General features: G+C 43.7%; 2 protein-coding genes across 7 annotated transcripts in view; one reads left to right on the top strand and one right to left on the bottom strand.

Annotated features, from left to right (window-relative positions):
- The window catches only part of tgs1 (trimethylguanosine synthase 1), a 15,006-nt gene extending 4,557 nt beyond the window's left edge, over positions 1 to 10,449 (bottom strand). The window contains exons 1-12 of one of the 5 annotated variants that reach the window (XM_085377240.1): positions 10,419 to 10,449; positions 10,102 to 10,302; positions 8,906 to 9,031; positions 7,432 to 7,493; positions 7,151 to 7,275; positions 6,960 to 7,050; positions 5,112 to 5,186; positions 3,839 to 4,339; positions 2,152 to 2,278; positions 1,981 to 2,067; positions 726 to 870; positions 71 to 398 (exon numbers count right to left, since the gene is read on the bottom strand). In XM_085377240.1, the coding sequence (XP_085233366.1) occupies positions 71 to 398; positions 726 to 870; positions 1,981 to 2,067; positions 2,152 to 2,278; positions 3,839 to 4,339; positions 5,112 to 5,186; positions 6,960 to 7,050; positions 7,151 to 7,275; positions 7,432 to 7,493; positions 8,906 to 9,018 (1,654 nt within the window). In that variant the 5' untranslated portion in view covers positions 9,019 to 9,031; positions 10,102 to 10,302; positions 10,419 to 10,449. Of the gene's footprint in view, positions 1 to 70; positions 399 to 725; positions 871 to 1,980; positions 2,068 to 2,151; positions 2,279 to 3,838; positions 4,340 to 5,111; positions 5,187 to 6,959; positions 7,051 to 7,150; positions 7,276 to 7,431; positions 7,494 to 8,861; positions 9,089 to 10,101; positions 10,303 to 10,418 lie in introns of those variants that run through there. The other 4 variants (XM_085377237.1, XM_085377238.1, XM_085377239.1 and 1 more) reach the window with 4 other exon arrangements.
- On the top strand, positions 9,659 to 23,518 carry tmem68 (transmembrane protein 68). Of its 2 annotated transcripts, none has more exons than XM_085377244.1 (9): positions 9,659 to 9,798; positions 10,120 to 10,259; positions 11,067 to 11,237; positions 16,213 to 16,312; positions 17,351 to 17,518; positions 18,247 to 18,440; positions 19,047 to 19,107; positions 19,545 to 19,684; positions 21,371 to 23,518. In XM_085377244.1, exons 2-9 carry the CDS (start codon positions 10,206 to 10,208, stop codon positions 21,473 to 21,475), a joined length of 993 nt encoding a protein of 330 aa, XP_085233370.1. In that variant the 5' UTR covers positions 9,659 to 9,798; positions 10,120 to 10,205; the 3' UTR covers positions 21,476 to 23,518. The 2 variants fall into 2 exon arrangements, with proteins under 2 accessions (XP_085233370.1, XP_085233369.1); XM_085377243.1 differs by having other exon boundaries at positions 10,117 to 10,259.

Below are 23,518 nucleotides of genomic sequence, written 5' to 3'. Positions count from 1 at the left end.
CAGACATAAATATTAGGCAGTTACTTTTTTGTTCATTTCTTTTAAACAGCACAGCCTTACTATGAACAACCTGATTCACCAGCAGATTTACTGTGAACTTCAGGCTCGTCAGGCAGGAGAAAGTCAGGAATCTGAGGACAGGGTAAGTGTGTGCCCGGCTGCTCCTCACTCTCCTCCACGTCACTCTCCTCCGGCTCTGTGACAGAGTTGGAGGTGATGCTGGGGTAACTGCTGCCCTCTGCATCTAAACTGGATGCAGAATTCTTCACCTCCTTTTTCCTCCCGTCTTTTTCTTCTTCAGCTTCTCTTAAAAATGGAGGCTTGTCCTCAGGGTGTCTCTCTCTGTCCACCTCACTCCGGTCACACTCTCGCTGGACCTGTTCAAGGAAACTTTGAACCTGTGAAACAAAAAGACTTTTTTCGTTCTGTGTAACGTTCAAACAAACAAAGCTCTGCTCGACTTCCTCCTATCTAAGCTGTTCCAGTCCTCCGTGCTTTTAATCCACGTCCACGGACATGCCAGGAGAACAGGTAAAGGACATGACTTTCAGTGATTTCCACTGTGATGCTTCCTTTCAGCTGTTACTCCAGCCTAACGTCTGAGGACTTATTGAGATTCTGGGGTCATCTTTCATGCTCACAAAACTGAAAACATCTAATCTGTCCTGGCTGATCAGGGACAGGCTTCAGAACACGTCCGCTCTTCAGCCCGTTGCAGGTCGTACCTTACAAAGGGAGGTGCTGATCTGTGGACGTGTGCTGTCTCTGCCCGTCTTTGAGAACCTGGTGCTGCTGATTTTCCTCTTGGTCCATCGCTGCTTCTGACACTTTGAAGCTGAGCTTCCTTTGAAGCTGAACACACTGTTGAACCTGAGACACGAACACATTGTTACAATTTAGACATTTAAAAACATGTTTACACTCAAACAGCCGCGCTCACATAAACCTTTGTGTTTCTAAAACACAGAGAAACGGCTCAGAAGCAGGCTGGGTTCAATCATTTCACCAGAGCCGACACCTGCAACACTTCAAGCATAAAAACTGTCAATTTGCAGCATTCGCTGCCTTGCAGGCCTTTTGTGTTCTAGATGTTGGTTTGCTGAAGTTAACGGCTTTCATGTCACATGTTTGTCTGTTAATGAAGAATCAGTGCTGTTAAAAGTCAGCACACGATGCCACATTACATCTCCTGTGCACTACAGTCACAATCACTCGCCCTGTGCTTTCCCTGCTGTGAAAGGTCCGTTGGGAAAAGTCGTTCCACACTTCCACAGTGTGCATTTGGTCCCATCTTCCTCCCCTCAACCTGAACCAGTCGCAGAAGATACTGGGAGTTTCTTCCTGTTAAAATGGTTTTTCCTTCCCACTGTTGCCCAGAGCTGCTCGTCGCTGTCTGCCTGACTGTTGGGGTCTTCTTTGTATCATTGCAGGGTCTTACAATGTAAACCTTGAGGCGACAGTTAATCTGATTTGGTGATAGTTCAGTGAAGTTGGATCCATACTGGCTCATATGTTTGTTTCAGTTAACTTTCTGTTTTATGAGGAGATGGGTTCCAATCAGTGATGTAAAGCGGCTGCAAAATTCAATGATGAATATTTTTTGTCCTTTAATACTTTTTTACCCCGACTGTGTTTTGTTTCACCAATCTTATCTTTTTGGAACTAATATATTATATTTTTAATCTCATTTCTTATTTTCGTGTCTCTGCCTAGAAGACCATTATGTATTTTAGCAGGTAAAGTGGATGCAGTCACTGAGGACTTGTGACCTACCACAAACAAAGCAGGACATGTGCTGAATAACAACTTCAGCTTTAGCCCATGTCTAATAATCAAGTTGAAATGTTTTCATCTGAGTGTTTTTGTTTTGCATGTTTTATATTTCTATCATAAACATAAACGACCAATCACAAGGTATCTGAGTTGGAGTCGGCAGACGTGACCGAGACGAGATTCCCAAAGGAGCAGAGGAAGACTTACTGAGGCTCTGGGTTGTGTTTGAGGCCAAGCTGACTCCAGGCTTCCTCGGGTGTCAGACGTGGGCACTCGTCCACATCCAGCTCATGACTGACAACAAGGACAAACAGCAGAAACATTATTCCCGGGCTTGTTGGAGAGATGACGGTCTCCATGATAGAACATCAAACTTACCTCCGTTTGACTTTAGCGCATCCTTTTCCTGGTGGTTTGTCGTCATCGTCATTATCATCGTTTCCATCGGGTGTTTCATTCCTCGATCCGTGCCGTCCGTTATTCCCGGCAGCAGCCAGTTGGAAGCCTGTGTCAGGACGTGCAAAACGCTACGTGTTTATTAAAGCAACCACACATCCATTTACTGAACAAAGGAGAAAAAACTGTGGTGAAAACCACAGGACAAGAACATGATTAACCAAACATAACTGAACAAGTTAAGATTCAGTCTTTGACTCATTTTCATACACAGCTCAGTAAACACAAACACATTTTCTGTGACACTGAGTTACTGAAGTCATTGTCACCAAAGTAACAAGTTCCTGTGCGATCCAAGGTTGACTGATGCTGTCGGGATGTGAGCTCCTTCCACTTTTCTGAAGACATTTGTTTTCAGTGGTTGTGAAGACCTACGCCAGCGGTCGGCAACCCGCGGCTCCAGAGCCACAGGCGCCATTTCATCCTTATACTCCCGCGTGGTTTGGGAAAGTAAATTAAAGTATTTAATTGAAGTGTATTCTATTTGTTTTAGTTCTAAACTGGAAGATGACTGTGATCTTGAAACATTAAAATCAAATTATATTTCATTAATTTTTTGACGCTCAAAGTAAGCGCCACACTCGACATCGAGGCCGCTCTTGTTCAGGATCACAGATGGAGTGATGTCGAGACCAACCAAATCCAACTCGTGTTTGAAACATGGAGCGCCATCCCGACACATAAACATGAAGACATATGCATCTGGAGTCTTGTCGAGCTTCTGATCCACACACGTATGTGAGCAGCTATTCTCCACACCGCTCACGCCGCACGGCCCCGATCTGCAGACGCCGTGCGCAGACGTTCAGGAGCAGAAGTCCCATTAAGCAGGTGAAAGAAATATCTATGCAGGTACTTTGCAAAAATGTATTCATCATGGTTTAGTGACATTTATTTTTAAATTCAGGCTCCGCTACACGCTCAGCTTTGTTTGGTCCGTGGATCATTTAAGTTCAGCTTTTTAATCGTGTTTGTTTTTGTTAATATTTTTTTAAGAGTTCAAAATGTGTTTATTACACAAATGTCTTTTTCTCTGTAGATTTCATGAGCAACACATTATTGTTGTTTATACGAAGCGTGAAGGTAAAAAAACAGGATGCAGTCTTATCGTCATTTTAGAGTCACAAAGTGTTCGCGGCTGCCAGTGTTTCCTTTTCCGTGGAAACTGGGTCCACGTGGCTCTCTGTGTGTTAAAGGTTGCCGACCCCGGCCTATCGAACAGCTAATGTTTCTCAACATAACTGATTTCTCTTGTGTATAGGCTGTGGGGGTTTTCTACACTGACTTTATTTGATTCAATATTTAGTTTCCTGTGGGCGCCCGTACTTTGTTCTTGTCCCCCTGGACACGTTGCTGGACAGAACATGTTGGTGGACAGACATTCGACACTGAGGTCAGTGTCTCGTTGTCCCAGTGAGCTGAGCGTTTGTCTCTCACTGCCAGCACCAAGTGGAAGAACCTTAGTTTATGTTACGGGTGTCCTTTGAAACAGGTTCCACTCAAAATGCTTGAAAAAGAAAACAATGAGAAATGTTATGACTGAGACTCAGCAGACAGATAGTCTGCTGATCATGCAGCCTTGGCCACACCTCATACACACAATTGTTACCTGTAGTAGCGCTGTGATGCTGTACAGAGTCAGCTGGTCTCTTGCGGTTATTCCCATCATCAGAAGCATCATCAGAGCTGCAGGACACTCCCTCTGACTGGACCATGACTGAACCAGCCACACACTGTCCACCTGCCTCCACTGTGAAGCTCTGTCCAAACAGAACATGCAAAACTTCAGCATCATCTTCTTCGTGTTTACTCTCAGCTTCAGTAGGGCCGTCGCTCTGTTTCTCTGATTGGCTCTGTAAACCTCTGTCCGTGATTCCTGTTTCTTCTTCCCCTCCAGCGTTCCCATTACAGGCAGACTGCTCAAAGGTCCAGCCCTGTCCCGCCCAGTACGAGTACTGTTCCCAATAAGAATAGTAGGTCTCTGTAGCGTGTTTGTCCCAGAGAGCTTTAGTATCCGGGTTGTCCCAAGGAGTCCGTCCTGGATCTTCTGAAGACGGCAGCTCATGTTTCTCCAGCCAGCTGCTCCACATCAGAGCTTCTCCCTGTTGTGCTGCAGAAGAGTCAAAACATTAGTTAATATTTCATGTGTAGGATTGTTGCATTAAAAGAACATGAAGAAGATATGGTGGAACTTCTTTTTTTTAAATGGTCAGTGGATACTCGGGGCGGCTGTGGCTCAGGTGGTAGAGCAGCTCAGCTCCTGATCGGAAGGTTGGTGGTTCGATCCCAGGCTTCTCCAGTCTGCATGCCAAGTGTCCTTGGGCAAGATACTAACCCCAAGTTGCCCTCCGATGTGTTCATCAGAGTGTGAATGTGTGTGAATGTAGATTAAGTTTGCACTTGCATGAGTGGGTGAATGAGGCATGTCGTATACGGCGCTTCGAGCACTCCGGGAGAGTAGAAGCACAATGTAATCAGTCCATACTGCTTTCCTGTCTGTGTTGGTCTAAACAGACGCGTGAAGCCAGAATTTTGGATGAATTGTGCAGGTTCTGAGGAGCACGATAAACAGTTATAATTATTTATGAAGTCAGATGACACAAATGAATTCGACATCAGGAGACATGTCTGCAAGACCTAAAGACCTGGATGACCTGCCAACTTCTACTCCTGAATGAAGAAGTAGACGAACGTCTTGCCCAGCAGACTGGAGGAGGCCACTGGTAGTTGACCCACTGCCTCCTGAGCCACAGCCACCCCGAGTATCCACTGACCCAACATGATATCTCTATGTCTTCCTACCAAACCCGGTGTCACAGTGCAGTGTTAGAAAAAAACAGTCTTCATACATTTCACTATAAACGTCATGTGACCATTCTTACCCCAGTAGGCTTCCCAGCCAGCATCTTGGATCCCTCCTGATACTCCCACTCGTGGATCAAACGCCTCCTCATCAACTATGACATAAAAACATCATGCATGACTAGGGATGGGTACCGGTTCTGACATAAACGGTAGTAACCAGACCGAAAAGCAGCGCACATTTCGGTGCTTTTTTTCCTGAGCTGTGATACACTTCTAGCCAATCATTTTACGTTTCCGAGGATAGTAGGCGGGCCCAGGTACGTACGTTCTTTTAGAGCAGAGCTACAGATTAAAAATGCTCAAGGCGAAGCGGTCAAAGTCTGGCTGTACTTCACAGCAAAAGATGCAAACTCAGCAGCAACAAGTGCTTTAAGCTGATACTGTGCAAAGGAGGTAACACCTCGAATCCGATGAAACACCTGGCGACGCATAGCGTTTTTTTAAAAGCCGAGAAATGCGCCGTATTTGATAGCTTGCTGCGAGACCTCACACCGAGCACATCTACTGCGGGTGTGGTGCCTGTTATCGACCCGGAGTTAGCAACATCCCCCAAAAACCCGAAGAGGAGAGTCCTGGCCCCTAGCCCTGCCAGTGTAGCAGAAATGATGAGGATGATGATGCAGCAGCAGCCGTTCTTCTCTGCGTGAGTAGCTTAATGTTGTTCGTGTGTAATTTACGTTGAGTACACTAACCACGTTATTACATGAATGCATGTAAGGTGAACTAGCAAACACCATCATAGCTACATGCGGCTGTCCTCTTGTTTGATGGCAGATGCTCCCTTCACCCTGGCCAAAAAGGCTAAAATGACCAAAGAAAAAGAGGAAAACAGTTAAACATGAGAGGTTTTGGACAAAGTTTGTGTTTTTTCCATTGTTTAAGCACTGCTTCCAGCCAAGAGTGATACCATATATGCCCCATAGCTGCAGAAAAGGCTAACATTGTTATCTTTTTACAAAAAACAGCTGAACATGAGAGGTTTTTGGACCAATTTTGTGTTCTCTATTCTTTAAGCACCGTTTGAGCACCGTTTAAGCACCGGCACCGTTTCAAAAGTGCCGGTTTGGCACCGGTGTCGGATAAAACCTAAACGATACCCATCCCTATGCATGACATCACAGTCGCATGAAAAAAAGAAGGACCACATGCAATACTCTGAAACAATGAATACGCTGTTACTGCTTCCATTGTAATTAAGAAGGTAAGGAGACATGTGCTGCTGATAAAAGCCTGTAAGCTGACCGCCTAAAAGGAGAACTTCTGGCAATTTGCTGGTCTGGAAAATTCAGCTGTGTGGACCCAAAGGTCTGATTGTGCAAGAGCTATGTCGCAGACGCCGTTAACATTTAACAGGCCTTAATTAGCATGTTGAATGTTAAATGTTCCCAACAGTGGAATATAACCCCATTTACAAACAGTGGGATGGTGTTCCCAAAAGTTGATTCTGTTCATCTGGACGTTTTCAGTGGGAGAAACGTTTCGTCACTCTTCCAGCTGACTTCTTCAGTCTCAGCTGGCTGCAGGTGTTTAACCTTATAAACAGGACATCTGCACAATGACTGAAACTAACAGCACTGAGGGAACAATGGGCTGTGAGGTCAGTATATTGATCAGTTTCTTGATCATTAATATGCTGCCATTGAAAGCTCACTAGTGCATGTTGTCACAGTAATCCCAGTACCAGATGGTACCTGTCAGCTCCACCATCTACAAGCCGAGTGCAGCTGTGGCAGTAGCTGACACAAAAACTCAGGTATGGGAGGAGATGAGTTAGACCGTGGAGAAAGTGGATACTCTACCACATACAAACCTTCGTAATATTACTCGTAATAAAAACAATAAAAGCAATAAGATAATCGCATCACCTTTTTCATCAGCCTGTGGATCTTCTTCACTTTCCTCTTCTTCACTTGTTTCTTCACAGTATTTTGAGGAACTCCTGTTAGACCTCCACCCCTGTGACATGACGGAAAATAACAACCAAAGCTGCTTTTTAGCTTTCATTTCAAAAAACGGCGACTTTAATAACACAGCACTGCAAAACTGTGTGACTTACTGCTCTCCTCTGCTCGGAGGAGCACACAAAGGCTAAAGGCAGGCCCATGCTGGCCATCATCTGAGTTTCTTCATCCAGCTCCTCCACCTCAGTCTCCTCTTCCTCCTCTTCACCATCATCTACATCTATGAGTTGAGAAATGTATTTTTTAAATCATGGCAACTAAAACTAGACAGTACAGCGAGGTTAAGAGAGCCACATTCTTCTACCCCAATGCCTGATACATTTCATAGGTGATTATTTTAATCCCTGGTACTATTAAATATCATGACAGGATGTACCTTGTACAGTGTTTTCCAGGTCAGGCAGAAGTCTGTTATCAGAACGATACAACTCTCGATCCCTGTAAAGAGGCGATGGACATAAAGGACAGATGTAGGAAATCCATAGATGCATCTGTATACATCAGCGTATCCGCTAAAACTCAAGGTGTTTGGGTACTGAGAACAACATCTAAACGACTGTGAAAAAATAAAGTAATATACTTGCATTTCTACTCCTATTCAACACTCAAAGCATTCGAGTGACATGACACACGATAGTATTCATTAAATCGTTAAATCCAGGTGTTCCAATCACATCCAGGTGTATAAATCAGCACCTGGACATGCAGACTGATTCTACAAACATTTGTCAAAGAACGGGTTGCTCTTAGGAGCTCGGCGAATTCCAGCGTGGTACTGTGATAAGATGCCGCCTGTGCAGTCGTGAAATTTCCTCGCAACTAAATATTTCACAGTCGTGGTTCGGGGTGTTACAGCAAAGAGGAAGTGAGTGGGAATGACACCATCTCAGCCACGAAGTGCTCGAGCGTAGTGCACAGGTCACAGGTCACCAACCTTTTGCAATTGCTGCAGAACTCCAAACGTCACATGGCCTTCAGATTAGCTGAAGAACAGTGATCAGACAGCTGCATGTTTTCATAGCTGAGCAGCTGAATCCAAACCTTACATGACCAGGCGCCGCACAAAGCGTCCAATGCAGCGATGTAAAGCATGCTGCTATTACTAGACCTGGAACAAGCAAACATCTGCTGTCTTTCATAAGCTCCAGGTTTTGATAACCACCAATATTTTCCTCATAAATACCTTTTTTAACACAAACACCTCTCTGACAGCCTAATGGGAATGTTCAGAAAATGAATGAATGCGAGCAGAGACTGTGAGCCAGGTTCTCATCCAGCGTCCGTGTCAAAGATTCCATAAACATACTCGTAGCCCGTGTGGGAAGCCTCCCCAGAGGAGTTGAAGCTGTTATAGCTGCAAAGGCTGGGACAGTATCATGGGATGTCACTCAAGTTCATGTGTGTGTGAAGGCAGACGAGTGAATACGTTTGGCACTATGGTGTCTGATTCCACCGCTCTGTGTGCAAGACAGCAGCTCATACCACGCTGCCACCAGCACACAGCTGCTAACCTTTTCTTTTGGGGTTCAGCATTGTGCTAGCAACAGTAGTAGCCTTGTAATCACTGCGATTCATTCAACTGTGATTGATATGATAGCTTTTTAAAACGCTGCTTTGTGGTTGCCTTCACTCAAGTCAGTTATTCATTAAAACGACATTTATTACACGGAATTTCAAAGATTTGACTGGATTTCGTTTCTTGCGTCGTCTTTTAATGACCCACACTGGCTGGTTGCCATGTCAGCCCGGCTGAGACAAACACCGGTTTAGATCAGACTGTTGTTCGACGTGCTGCTAATGAATTACGTGTATGAGTTGTAGCGGACAGAGGAAAGGTGGTGGAGGCTCACTGTACGAAGGCTCTGGAGCAACGACAATGAATCGTTTCTTCCTCCTGCAGTGACTCCTTCTTGGTGAAGATGATTTCCGCCACCAGGGCTACTCTTCTCATTTCCAGCATCATGGCGGTTAGCTCGCTGCAACAACAAACACACTTTCATTTACCGACGAGCTGCTTGCGTCTTTAAGCAGCATGGGACTCTTTCCTTTATTATTGATTATTTCCGCACTATAAGCTAACAGCGGATTTCCGCTGTTTTTCAAAATAAAAGTTGCAATTTTTTTTGTTTTGTTTTGTTTTTTATAGAAAAAAATTCTAACAAAATTTTTCCTTTAAAATCACTAAATCTCATGGTCATTAGAACACCAACTGTTTCATTTTAATTGCTTTATAGCTACATTAATGCATCTATTTTTACTGATTTTATTGCGCTTTTTAAATTTAATGGCATCTTTTGTAGCTGCCATCACCAGTGTGTGAATGTGTGTGTGAATGGGTGAATGACTGAATGTAGTGTGAAGCGCTTTGGGGTCCTTAGGGACTAGAAAAGCGCTATACAAATGCAGGCCATTTACCATTTACCATTTTGACATTTTCCACTTTTACTTTTGAGGGTGATATTCTCAAAACTATGACTGTATATAGTTACTGTTTGAAAGCAGGTGCAATTAGTTTTGTTTTTATTTTGAAGCGAACGAGTCGACCCGGAAACTCTTCCTTGTTCGCGAGTAGAACTCTTTCATCGGCAGTTTTAGGATAGAAATCTGTGACTCTGTGTTCGCCCGACGACGTTCCGGGTTGATGGACAGGATAGTTGGTAGCTCTAAGAAGCATAGGTTTTGCTAGTGTAATATTGAATGTCGTGCTACAGTTTAATGGCACGCTTTACCGAGTAAGCAGTCGGTAGGTACCGTTTTTATGTCTGTAACCGGGGAGTTGGCTCTTAGAATTAGAGGTTTCTTGAGAAATGTCAGATTTTCCAGCTCCTTCAATGAGACTTAGCTCACAGTCAGTTATTATACCGTAGCCCCAGCTCGCTGTTGTCATTTTGCTGATCAAATGTAGCCTCTTCCTATTCCAGTAACACTGTGGTGCTGTTCTAGATACTAATGCTATGTAAAGTTGCTGTCAGTTTAGTTGGTTTTAAAAAGCTGCTGGTGTTTACTAGAAATTGGAGTCTGCGTAATCCACTGCGTCCTCCTTTACCTCCTTTCTATGTAGCAGCAGGTGTTCTCTATGCAGTCTGCCTGAGACCTGATCGGAGCGTCAGTCGGCTGAGCTGGAGTTCTCGTGGCTGAGAGCAGAGCACTATGTCAGGCAACCAGTCATGTCTGACGGGCGCGGAGGACACGCTCTCTGTCTTGGTATGCATCCTGTCCAAGGACTTGATAATGAAATCGAGCTCACCTAGAAAGAAATGTATTATTTATTTAACATCAGCTTTGGTGTTCATGCATGACTTTATTTGAAGATGCACATAATACAATAACACTGTCCATAACGGAGGGTTAACACTGCTGCACCATCAGATCTTTCTGTTTGCATGTTCTCTCCGGGACCTTCCTCCCACAGTCCAAAGAGATTGGTGAGTCGCAGGGCCATAGTGTTGGCCCTGCGACAGACTAGCGACCTGTCCAGGTGTACCCTGCCTCTTGCCCTTACACAGCTGGGATAGGCTCCAGCCCGCCTCAAGAAGCGGAAAAAGATGCATGGATGGATTTTTCACAATATGTTGGCAACAAGTGGATAATAAGTCCCACAGTGTGCATGATGGGATGTCTCTCCAGCCCTCTTTGAGGCCCACTCCTCCACAGAGGAGGCGTTCAGATTGTGGGCCCCACGCCGTTCTAAATTTAAATGTAGATCATTTGTCCTGGACCGTAGTTGTTATTACGATCTGACCTGGTATTAGTAAGAGTGTTATACTATCACTGCGTCACATGTTAAGCATTGAAAGGAGCTTCTATGGTGTCCGTCGCTTAGAAACTCTAGATTCTCCCACAGTGGTATTTTATGTCCAACTGTGATGTTACATAACACAGTTAACCACTGCTGATACAAACAAGAATGTGTTACGTATTTTAAAGTTACCCATCCAGTAATTACTGAGATGTTTTCACCTGGACCAAAGTGAGGGATGTTAGTATTGACATTCTGGTCCTGGTCGACAGGTGTGTTTGTTTCATGCATGGGAGGAATGGGCGGGTCTTGATCAAGAGGACTATCTGAGTGTCTTGGAATACCTGTTGTGGGTCTTCACACCCCTAGCCATCGTCTTCATCGTGCCTTTCCTCATCGTTATCTTCCTTTACCTCTCTATACTCTTCCTTCATGTCTACAAGGTAAGTAAACAGTGCTTTATTGGCTTTTAAATCTCTAAATGGTCTGGCACCTGTTTATTTGTCTGATTTGTTGAAGCCCCACGTCCCCACTCGTTCCCTTCGGTCAGCTGAGCAGTTGCTGCTTTCGGTCCCAAAGTCACGGCTGAAACTTAGAGGAGACCGAGCGTTCTCTGTTGCCGCGCCGATGCTTTGGAATAACCTTCCTCTCCATATTAGACAGGCTGCATCAGTGCCAGTTTTTAAGTCTTTATTAAAAACCTATTTTTATTCCCTGGCTTTTAACTCTGTGGGTAACTGACATTTTTATTTTATTTTATTTTATTTTATTTTTTTTCATTATTTTTTTTTTTATTGTTTTTTAACTTTATTGCTATGTCTATTACTATGTGCATATTAGTATTGTACAGCACTTTGGTCTAACAGGTGTGTTTTTAAAGTGCTATATAAATAAATAAATGATGATGATGATGATGCTTACACTCGCAGTCACACAAATAAAAGGACCTTCACTGTTTAGTTATCATCTGCAGCTCCCTCCATAATGTTTGGGACAAAAACACCATTTTAGTAGCTTCTGACATCTGCGCAGTGTTTGTAGGACTGTCTGATTGAAACTTTCAGATTTAAATAAAGGAGTTCACAGCTATTTTTTTACATAGTTCCCTGGTTTTAGAGGTTCAACATCAATAGGACAGTTGACTGGCAAGTAGTTCCATGGACAGGTGAGGCCTGCTCACTTGTTATTTTATAAAAAATAAACCAGGCATTGATTGAAGTTGATTCAAAGTATTGAGTTTGTATTTTATAGTTTTATATATGACCATCACAGACTACAGGACCACCAAACCCTCCCCCGCATCCTCTGATGTCTCCTTCCTCAACGAGCTCAACAACTTTTATGCTCGTTTTGAGCGAGGGAACCCCACAACCACAACCAAAGCAGACATGACGCCAGACCACCAACCTATGACTCTCTCCCCCACCGATGTAGGAGCGGTGCTGAGCAGGATCAATGTCCACAAGGCTGCAGGCCCTGATGGCATCCCCGGGCGTGTTCTCAGAGCGTGTTCTGGGGAGCTTGCAGGAGTGCTCACAGACATATTCAATCTGTCCTTGGCCCACGCTGTGGTACCGGCCTGCTTCAAATCCACCTCCATCGTCCCGATACCCAAAAACTCCAACCCATCTTGCCTCAATGATTACCGCCCAGTAGCACTCACCCCCATCATCACTAAGTGCTTAGAGCGACTGGTCCTAGCACACTTCAAATCCTGTCTCCCCCCCACCCTGGACCCCCACCAATTCGCATACCGCCAGAACAGGAGCACAGAGGATGCAGTCTCCATCGCACTGCACTCTGTCCTCTCACACCTGGACAACAACAACACCTACGCCAGAATGCTGTTTATAGACTTCAGTTCAGCATTCAATACAATCCACCCCTCACAACTCATCAGGAAACTGACAGACCTGGGCATCAGTTCCCTCATCTGCAAATGGTTACTGGACTTCCTGACCAACCGCCCCCAACATGTCCGGCTGGATAACCGCTGCTCATCTACCATCACGATGAACACCGGTGTACCACAAGGCTGTGTGATGAGCCCTTTCCTCTACTCCCTCTTCACCCACGACTGCAGACCTGCTGATGGTTCCAACACCATCATTAAGTTTGCAGATGACACCACGGTGATTGGCCTCATCAGTGACAACGATGAGGCCGCCTACAGGGAGGAGGTGGATCGTCTGGCTGAGTGGTGCGACACAAACAACCTGCTGCTTAACACCGAGAAGACCAAGGAGCTCATCGTGGACTACAGGAGGAATGCTGACCCACATCCACCCATCCACATTAAGGGGACGGCTGTGGAGCGTGTGAGCAGCTTCAAGTTCCTGGGAGTCCACATCTCCGAGGATCTCACCTGGACGACCAACTGCTCCAAGCTGGTCAAGAAGGCTCACCAGCGCCTCTTCTTCTTGAGGACTCTGAGGAAGAACCACCTGTCCTCAGACATCCTGGTGAACTTCTATCGCTGCACCATCGAGAGCATCCTGACCAACTGTATAACAGTCTGGTACGGGAACTGCTCTGCCTCGGACCGGAAGGCGTTGCAGAGGGTCGTGAAAACTGCCCAGCGCATCGCCGGAGCACCACTTCCTGCCATAAAAGACATCTACAGGAAGCGGTGTCTGAAAAGGGCTGGGAAAATCATCAAAGACCCCAGTCACCCATCACATGGACTCTTCACCCTCCTGCCCTCTGGGAGGCGCCACAGGAGCCTCCGGACTAAGACCACCAGGTACCGGAACAGCTTCTTCCCCACAGCTGTCAGACTCCTGAACTCTGCCTCCTGACATCTGACCCACGTTAAACTCATGGACTGAACATACACACACACCCACAATGGACAACTGTACCCTCAAACACAATAATAACATGGACTGAACCACCACTCACAACCACTAGCACTTTATAGCCTCTGTAGAAACTATCTACACCCTCACTTATCTTAACTGCACTACTGTATAGCTCTGTGTAAATAATCATTCTGTACATTCGATAATCTTTAATCCTACAACTGTTTACAACTTGCATAGTTCACATTTCTGTATAGCTGTATATCTCAGATTCTGTAAAGTTATTTAATTCATATTCTGTATAGTTTTTCATATTTATATCCTGTTCATATCCTGTACATAGCTTGTACTCACTACAGCCTGTACATACTTATAGTTATAGAATATTCACAACATACTTCATACCGTGTACATTATAACATACCGTAATAGACCCATTTCTGTAATATACTCACATATCTATATTATTGCTAATATATATTGTAATATATCTATATCACTAAAGCACTTCTGGATGGATGCAAACTGCATTTCGTTGCCCTGTACCTGTGCATGTGCAATGACAATAAAGTTGAATTCTATTCTATTCTATTCTATTCTATTCTATTCTATTCTATGAGGCCTAAGTAGGGATGGGAATTGATAAGAATTTAGCAAATCCAGTTCCATAATCAATTGTCATTGAGATCATCTCTAAGCAGTATGTCACAGACATTAAATCCATGCATGGTCAAATGTTTGTGCACCCTGGAGGTGTTTGTTGTGATCAGTGGTGGGGTCATTACTCCAGAAACGTCATTATTGCACATATTACACACTTTGCTTAAAAGTAAGGATTTCTTTGAACTGTTCTTTTTCCAGGTTTGGAAAGATTGTACAGCATACATCTTTCATTACTTTAGAAAATAAAAATTGGATGCACAAATTAGAATCAACACTACTTTAGATAAGTAATAAGGGGAAGACACGCAGCAAAGGGCCGCTGCTCTGGGGCCACACAGCATATGCTGGCCTGCTCACCCGACATCACATTTCTGACAGTCAGGCAGGTTGTTACACTTGTGATGTTGCTGTCTCTTCGTTTGTCTTTGTTGCAGAGAGACGTGTTAGACTGAAACTCTACTTACTGTTTTTTTCCCAATGATCTGTAAAACGCACATCGTCTTTGAATGACACTCAGACAGCCAATCAGGAGACCATGTGGCCAAACACGTCACTCCCAGTCCGACTGGGGACGGGGAATGTTGGGAAAGCAAGGCTTTGTGAAACATTCAAAGCATTTGTGCCAAAATTGTATCGAAGTTTTGAAACAATCTGAAACCTCTCTCCACAGTGACACCTGCTGGCCAACTTGGGTATCCCCACATGTCGATAGTGCTATGCAGTGAGCTGATGCAGAGAAGCCCTGCACAGTTTCAGACCCACTTATTATACCAGCCTGTCAATAATTGTGATCAACACAAGTTTTGGAGAAATTGCCCCACAAACATCAAAAGAAAAATACTGACACTCTTAAAGACAGCAAGCTGTGATGGTGAAGAGCAATGTGCTTCAGAAAAGTTCTTTAACACTCATGAAGCTGTTTCAGCTGCTCAGCAGAAATGAATTTATAAAGTAAAGCATCCTGAGAAAAAAATACTGTGTTTATTGTAACAACCACACTGGTTTTCTCAAAGTTTGGAAGTGTTTTGTTCACTGTTAAGCTTTTAGGAGTTGATCCCGTAAGGTTTGTCCTATAAAAACAAAGCTGGCATGCCATTATTTTTTATTTTTACTCAAAAAAAATTGTTTATTCGAAAAGACTGTTAACTAAAAACCTTTGTTACTTTTTATGGGCTAATTCGTAACAGTTCCTTTCATGCCTGTGGACTAATACACTTTTAAATCATCTTCTTCTGAGCAACATCTGAACCACAAAGACACTTTCCTTTATTACGTATAGGCACTGTGGATCCTGTGTCATGTGACAGAGGCATGATGTTTTACTCAGTGAACCTGCATGCCTCCTATTTATGAGATATTTGCACCAGACGCGTCAGTGGTGACAAAATAGGGAAAAGAAAAGAACTTCATGAAAAACATTTGGTGAAATTTGTTAAGTAATAGGTTGCCTGTAATTACCGGATGGGTTTCTAGCTTTTTACAGTATAAATACTGCTGGTCTGGTCTTAAAAAACCCAAAACTATTTACATCAAATTGGCATCAAATTCTTCCCAACAGGAAGTCTTGACTGGGTTGTCAGTAACTACCCATCCAATCCACACATGCAAATAAATCCAACCATTGATGTCTATAAATTAAGTAATGTGTAATAATGGAAAATGCCACAGGGAAATTTATTTAATACTTTGTATAAAAGTTGATAATGACAGCTTCAGACCACGTCCTGTATGGAGAAACTATTAGCATTTTCCCACCATTTCCCAGGCTTGTCTGACTGTTGTTCAGCAAATTTTAAATGTACTTCAGCATGCTTTGTCTTTATCAGTGGGGTGTGGTGAGCATACATACAGGCCATGGTGGTAGAGTCCTATAACTCACGTTATAAAAAGTGAATATTGATGATCTCCTGAAAGCGTGAGCAGGTGATAAAGTTCTGCTTATTTCTTCTACCAGAGGAAGAATCAGCTGAAAGAAGCTTACTGTAACAACCTGTGGGACGGAGCCAGGAAGACCTTAGCTACTCTGTGGGACGGACACGGAGCCATCTGGCATGGTAGGACACCAAGGTCCTTCATTTACGATGACACAGTGCTCTACATCCACTGCTATCAGTAACAGCCTCCATTTGGTTAAAGCCAGCACTGTACATGTGTATGAGTTCTCAGTCGTGCTTGAAAAGTTTGTTTGGTTTGTTTGGTTTGTCACCCCTCATCCAACAGTCAGTGCTAACAGCTGATGGAGAGCTTCGTGTAGCCTCTCGTGGACTTGACATCAAACTGCAGGTTTCACTTTCTGTCCTCGTGAATCCCGAGAACAAAACACCCAAACACAGGCTAAACCATGTAGTGCAGGGTTAGGCAACTCCAGGCCTCGAGTGCCGGTGTCCTGCAGGTTTTAGATGTGTCCGTGATCCATCACAGCTGATTTAAAGGGCTAAATGACTCCTCAGCATTTCTGAAGTTCTCCAGAGGCCTGGTAATGAACTAATCATGTGATTCAGGTGTGTTAACCCAGGGTGGGATCTAAAACCTGCAGGACACTGGCACTCGAGGCCTGGAGTTGCCCACCCCTGATGTAGTGTATGCTCTGTGTGTAGAAGCGAGAGCAAACAACCACTCTGCAAATGTTCAGCCATCTTAACAGGACAAGCACAGCTGTACACATACAGTCTGTTCAGGTTACCAGTGTTTGAATTTTGGAATATAGACACAGCAGTTGACTCACCATCGCTGTGAGACGCTGTGAACAGCCGATGTTGAGGCCACGCGGTGGCTTTGCAGATGATCCCTTTCTGGATGAGTCCTGTCCTTGGCTCATATGACCTCAATAACTCACATGATAGCAGGGTGGGGCATAATAGACCACACCCTGGTCGATACCTCGGCTCACGCAATGACTCGTGTGATTAATAGTGGGTCACCAACCCTCACCTGAGAGACTCCATCAGGTGTTTTAGGACTGAAGAATCGCCTTGCAGTGGTGAAACCTCTCCACCAATCAAAAACTCTGAAGATGACAATAAAGTTCTAAGTGTCTAATGCAGCACCATCTATGCATAATTGATTGATCCCTAATGCTATCTGTGTACTAGGGTATGAGGTTCATGGTATGGAAAAGATTCCCGATGAAGGACCAGCTCTGATCGTGTACTATCACGGAGCCATTCCAGTCGACTACTACTACTTCCTCGCTCACGTTATCATTCAGAAGGGACGGACCTGCCACTCCGTAGCCGACCACTTCCTCTTTAAGATCCCAGGTACTGTACACACCGACCCATGTGCAAACGTTAACACGGAGCACACACTAAACACTTTCCCAGAACGACTGTGTCATCATTCTTCTCCAGATGCTCTTAAACCACGAAACCACTTGTAGGATATTCACTCAGTTTTGGTTTTATTTTTTCGCTGAAAACAAACAAACAACCCAAATCACATCATTTTCTTAATAGAAAAATTTCATTCAACATACAAAGAAAGAAACTATGTTAGCTATCACCAGAATCTTTGCAGATCGAGAAGAGGAAGAAATGATGGAGATAAAATATGTGTTTTTCCAACCGAGGTCTGAAGCTGGAGAAGATTCCGGTGTTACGTAAATAACAACCTGCACTAAAGACGTCAACACGAGCAAATGATTATTAGTCAGTCTTACATGACATGCATTGAAGGTGTGTTGGCTCACACAGAACCACAGGTGGAAATGTGATGTTTGCATCACTGGACTAGGTGGTCCTTTGTGATTGGCTGATGTGCAACACAGGAGCGCCACAGACTGCTATCTTCATTGCTGTTGGCCTTTTATACCTCAGACTTTCAGTACTCTGGGTCACGCTAGCTACAAAAATACTGTGACATTTGTATTTTTATCTAACATTCCCACTCATTGGATGCACTGGGGAAACATGGGCACAGTATGGTAAAGTATTGGTGATTACCTGCGACCGTCTGTTCCTTACTCTGTCGTCTTGTCTCATTACTGTAGGTTTCAAATTGCTCTTGGAGGTGTTCAGTGTGATCCATGGTCCTCAGGAGGAGTGTGTTCGAGCTCTGAAGAACGGTCACCTGTTGGCGATTTCTCCGGGAGGAGTGCGGGAAGCTCTGTTTAGTGATGAGACCTACCCTCTCCTCTGGGGCGAACGGAAAGGCTTTGCCCAGGTCGCCATTGATTCTCGAGCGGTGCGTTGTTTCAGTCTAATTTAGTCACATTTCAGCACAGTAATGTTTTTGAACCATCAACAGGCCACAGCAGTACATTCCTGCCCTATTTGATACAAGTGAAACTAAACTTACAAAATGTGACTGTCACATTATTTTAATACTTTATCACTGACAAACAAAACTAACAAACTGGAAGCTGAAGGCTCTGCCTCCCACGCTGCTTTTAAATACTTTAGGAACTACAAGTAAACCAACAGCCTGAGAGTGAAGTGCTCTAACGGGGTGATACGGTACTATGAGGTCATTAAGATGGGGTGGGGGCTGATTATTGTGAGGAGAGGGATTTTAAATTCTGTACACTCTTGTTTGCAAATACATGCATATCTGTGAACTGTTCATCGTACAGCTAACAGTGACAGATTGCTTTGCTCTTGTACAATAAACATGTAGCTTAGAAAGAAAAATCGATTTCTGTTATTAATGTGTTTATGAACAGCCATCTCATTATAACTATATATATATCAATTCTAATAAAATATTTTACATTTCTAACATTTAATGATAATGATTCTGTGGTAGTACCGTCTCTCTGATCATCTTTGTGTTGCACTCTCTGTTTTTCAGCCAGTAATTCCAATGTTTACTCAGAATGTGCGGGAAGGCTTCAGATCTCTGGGAACGCTCAGTAAGTTTTGACACTTACAGTATTACTCCAGGAAAACTGCTGGTGTCTCGCATCACCCCAGGAGTGTTTCAGTTTCAGGATGTGAGCCAGTCTGTTCCCGGGGTTGGGGACACATGTTCAAGGGAGCACAGCACATATTTGCAACCTATCATTGAAAAAGACTGAAAGTCGTTTATCGTAGTTTTTGATTTGCTGCTGTGTTCTGTTGTAGAGTTCAGGTTCAGGGAATCAAAGTAAGTGTGAATGTTTGTTGTAATGAAGCGTCTGAGTTAAAGCCTTCGTTAACCTAGAACAACACTGTGGAGCTCAGCGGGGCTTGATCACAATAATGATACTGTCCTGTGTAATAATGTATTTTCATACATTTTGTTTCTGTAACAAAGCACTGCTGTCTGAGCTCGTATCGAACACGCTCTTTCTCTGATGTGTCTATCCAGGATTTTTCCGCTGGGTCTATGACAGATTTCGTCTCCCTATAGCTCCTGTTTATGGTGGATTTCCTGTGAAGTTTCGAACCTTCCTTGGGGATCCCATCCCATATGACCCCAACATAAATGCTGCTGAACTAGCACAGAAAGTGAGTAAGCGTTTGCTTCCTTTCACTCTAACAGCATGGCAGTGCTTTGGTTTGCACTGCAAGGTCCTGGACCTTCTCAGAGCCTTACTCTGTGGACTTTCCATTTCTCCCTGTGTGATCTACTCTGGGTACTCGGTTGGTCATTCAAACTTGGATGTAGGTATGGATGTGACCACCTCCTGGTCCAGGTTCTTCCTCCTCAGGACACGGAGGAAGTGCAGCTGCTGCTGGGCGCAGATGTGGCTGCTCAGAAAGCTGAAGGTAGAGACAGAGTCCACCTGTTCAACACCAAAGCAGCAGGTCCGCGGCTCCGTACAGAGACCTCTGGATAAGGCTTAGTGTTCCCAGCTTGGCCTGTAGCTGCTAACTAACTCTGGGTCGAGCCAAGCGGAGAAATGGAGACAGGCGTGGGAAGACTGCACCAGCAGATTTTCTCATATTCAACTGTCATCGTCTCGGTTTTGAACTTGCTATAATAATTCAAATGTCTTCAGTTGTTAGTAAGTTAAAGTCATCATCGTGTAAACTTGATCTACTGCCCACTAATCTTGTTAATCTTTCGCTCCGCTGTCTTGGCTCGTTGGTCTTTAAATAACACAGTTAGTCTACGTCAGCAGCAGGTTTCACAATATGAACAAACATGATGTCTGCTTGAAATACACGAGGACGTACATGTAAGCTTTACCCTCAGTGAGCAGTCCTTACCTTTAAATCTAGCCTCTCCTCTTCCTCTCCTGCCCCGTCTTTCTCATCTTCCTCCACCTCTGAGTGAAGTTGTCTCGTTCTTTTCTCTCCCTGTGAAATCCAGCATCTGAACCTTGACTGGATAGATGTCGAAACACCGCAGCCACAACTTCTGGACAGCTGTGGCCGTTCCAGTGTTGTTCCAAAAAAAGAAAGAAATGAAATAAAGAACAACACCGGCCCACTTCAGCCCCTGACAACACACACGTCTCTTTTTATGCGACATTATGTCGCTCATAAACGATCAGCACTGCTGTTGTGTTACTGTTCAGGCTCAAATCGCTTTGATGTTTGGAGGCTCGGAGTGATGTAAAAAAAACTCCCCTCAAATCTGTCAAACCAAAAGTAATGAGCTGGTTTTGAAACTGCAAGAAGAAAAAAGTACAGATGTCCTTTTAAAAATATAGGAAGTAAAAGTAGTCAGAAGAATAAATACTCTGAGGAGCAGCAGGCAGGGGTGTCGCTCTGTAGGCCTGCTTAATGGCACTCAGTCCAGTGTCGTCCCCCCCCCCCCCGGTAGGATACTTAACAGTGTCCTTGAGTGTAAAGAACTCGTTGGTTATAACTTAATAGCTGATTAAACTGGTGGAGGATGTTTTGCTTTTCCACCAAATGTTAATCTTCAAACAATCTATGTTTGGGTGCCTTGAAAAGTGCTATATACAGTAGATCCAATCCATTGTTATTATTATTTAATGAAATAGACGCGTGGGGGGACCAGCGCCGTACGCAGACAGCGCTGATCTCCGACTAATCAAAGCATAAGCAGATATTTTATACCATCTGGGTTAACGCCCCCTCATGTGTCATCAGATACAATATATGCATACCTCAAATCAAAACCACAATGACTTTTAACACAGTTTGAAAAGAACATTATCTCAGATGTTTCCTGTCAACCTTTTGACTGCCGCTATCTCTGTTTGCGTTTTTACTCTGAAGGTGCAGCAAGCAGTCCAGTCTCTGATAGACACACATCAGCAAATCCCAGGGAGCATCCTGAGAGCCTTGTTGGAGAGATTCCACACCAAATACAAAGCCCACTAACATCAGTGACACTACAACAGAGACAAACTGTCCAGTATGTGACCAAACCCACGCATCAGGTGGCTGCAGTCTGCACAGGTTTGGTGCTGATGTGCATCTGAAGTCCTCGATGTTTTTATTGCACAGCTCTCATATGTATTTTTGTTTACATAGACTCCCTTTTATATATATTCGTATTCGAGACGAATCTGTTGAAATTAAGACTTTATAAGATGCAGTCAGGTTTCATAATAATATCTCTCAAAGGACGGAAAGAAAAGCAAATATTTATTTGAATTCAGACACATTATTGTGACCGTAGATGTTTTTGTGTTTGTGTGGAAGAAAAGGCAAATGTGTTTATTTAAAAGTGCATTTACATCAACAAGTGATTCATAATGATTTTTAATAAATGTGTTTTGTTGTCGATGCCTTTTGAGTTGATCAGTGATTAGTTTAGACCAATCAATCAATATTTCTTATAGAAAAGGTATGGGTGGGTGCTTTATGATGACAAGAAAAGCTGAACATTAATGTTTCACTACGTCCACCAACCACTGAAGTACTGTATCGTTCTCAAACACTCAGGTACTGCAGGATGTCCTGTCACGCAGCGGTCCCCAACCTTTTTTGCACCACGGACGGTTTATGCCCAACACTATTTTCACGGACCGGCCTTTAAGGTGTCGCGGATAAATACAACAAAATAAAACTGGTACCGGTACCGAAAAAAAGAAGATTTATTCATAACACAGGTGAAAAGACCCAGGAAAACCCAGTTAATGATAACAAAATAACGCTGAAAACCGATAAAGACCCTGAAAACCAGACATTTCACACCTGAGCCTCAACTCTCGCGGCCCGGTACCAAACGACTCACGGACCGGCACCGGTCCGAGGCCCGGGGGTTGGGGACCGCTGCTGTAACGTATAGAGATGGAAAGGATCCACAGTAACATGCAGCTCTTTGAGGAAAGCTGTGTTGTTTTTTATGTTTCAGTACAGCTGAACACTACTAGCTACAGGCGAGTCTGGATATACAAAGAAAGGACGCAAGGAAAGAGTTCTTAGTTTCTTACTAAGGCTGGTACAGTATTTTCTTTGTATTATTATTATTATTCAATTTTAAATAGAATAGTTAAAAAAAACAAAGCCCTAATGATTTAATTCCCCAAAAACGTTAATGGGAAAATAGGTCTTGGTGCTGGATGACCTCACAGGAAATGACAAATCGGGGATCCGTGTGGAGGGCGAGCGCCCGATGTCCAGGCCTGGATTTATGGGGCCTAACAAATGACATGTAAACGCCACAGTGTGGATTTTTATGTTGCTCATTTTTGTCTTCACACACAAGAGCAAAAAGGGTTTTCTGAAACTGGAGATCAATGGTGACCAGCTGATTTTCACTGTTTAGTATTGAGACAACAAATATGTTATCTGGGACTTCTGATTGCACAAAAGTAGACATTTGAATTCTGACTCCCTGACTCAGAAGGTGAAACTGACGGCTTCCCAAAGATGGAGTAAGAAAGGCGTTGGACTGGAAGAACTGCGCTGAAGTTCCAAAGCAATGACTGATCATGAGAAAACAAAGTGTTTAAAGACGATGATGTTGAACATGACGGTGTTTGATTGTTGCTGTAACAAATGCAACATTGCTAAAAACAGCCTCTGTTGGTCATATCAGTGTGCACACTGCATGTCAGTTTGGTGATATCAGTTTTACCCCGGGCTCTTAGCTGCTTTGTTATTAACTAATCATTTGTAACGTAAATTCAAATTTGGTTGTGGTTTGGAGATGCAGTTACAGTTTGTGTGTTTGTGGTTGCTGTATTTTTCAATATCTAAACATGTGAATATTGTGATTCAGCAGATCTTTTGTCACACTGGTGTCACTGCCAGCTCAGAGACATGTCTCACTGGAGCATTAATGTCTGCACACTGGTTGCCTTTTTCCATGTCACTAGTGTTGAGGTCTAACATGTATTTTTAATGTTTGACAGTGTAAAGTATGTGTTAAACTTTTAAATACTGAGAGCTACTCCAGCCTGTTAATAAATGTCT

The sequence above is a fragment of the Diplotaxodon limnothrissa genome, linkage group LG18 (assembly GCF_057381915.1).
Source record: "Diplotaxodon limnothrissa isolate DT_005_m linkage group LG18, D_limnothrissa_male_GT1.1, whole genome shotgun sequence".
NCBI lineage: Eukaryota > Metazoa > Chordata > Actinopteri > Cichliformes > Cichlidae > Diplotaxodon > Diplotaxodon limnothrissa.
This window is presented reverse-complemented; position numbering and strand designations above follow the sequence as displayed.

Bases quoted from the DNA above. Each gene is read 5' to 3' on its own strand.
- tmem68 (XM_085377244.1), top strand. From the start codon at position 10,206: ATGTCAGGCAACCAGTCATGTCTGACGGGCGCGGAGGACACGCTCTCT. The intron at 18,441-19,046 runs GTGCGTTGTTTC...TCTGTTTTTCAG, and splicing joins TCGCCATTGATTCTCGAGCG to CCAGTAATTCCAATGTTTAC. The intron at 19,685-21,370 runs GTGAGTAAGCGT...TTTACTCTGAAG, and splicing joins CTGCTGAACTAGCACAGAAA to GTGCAGCAAGCAGTCCAGTC.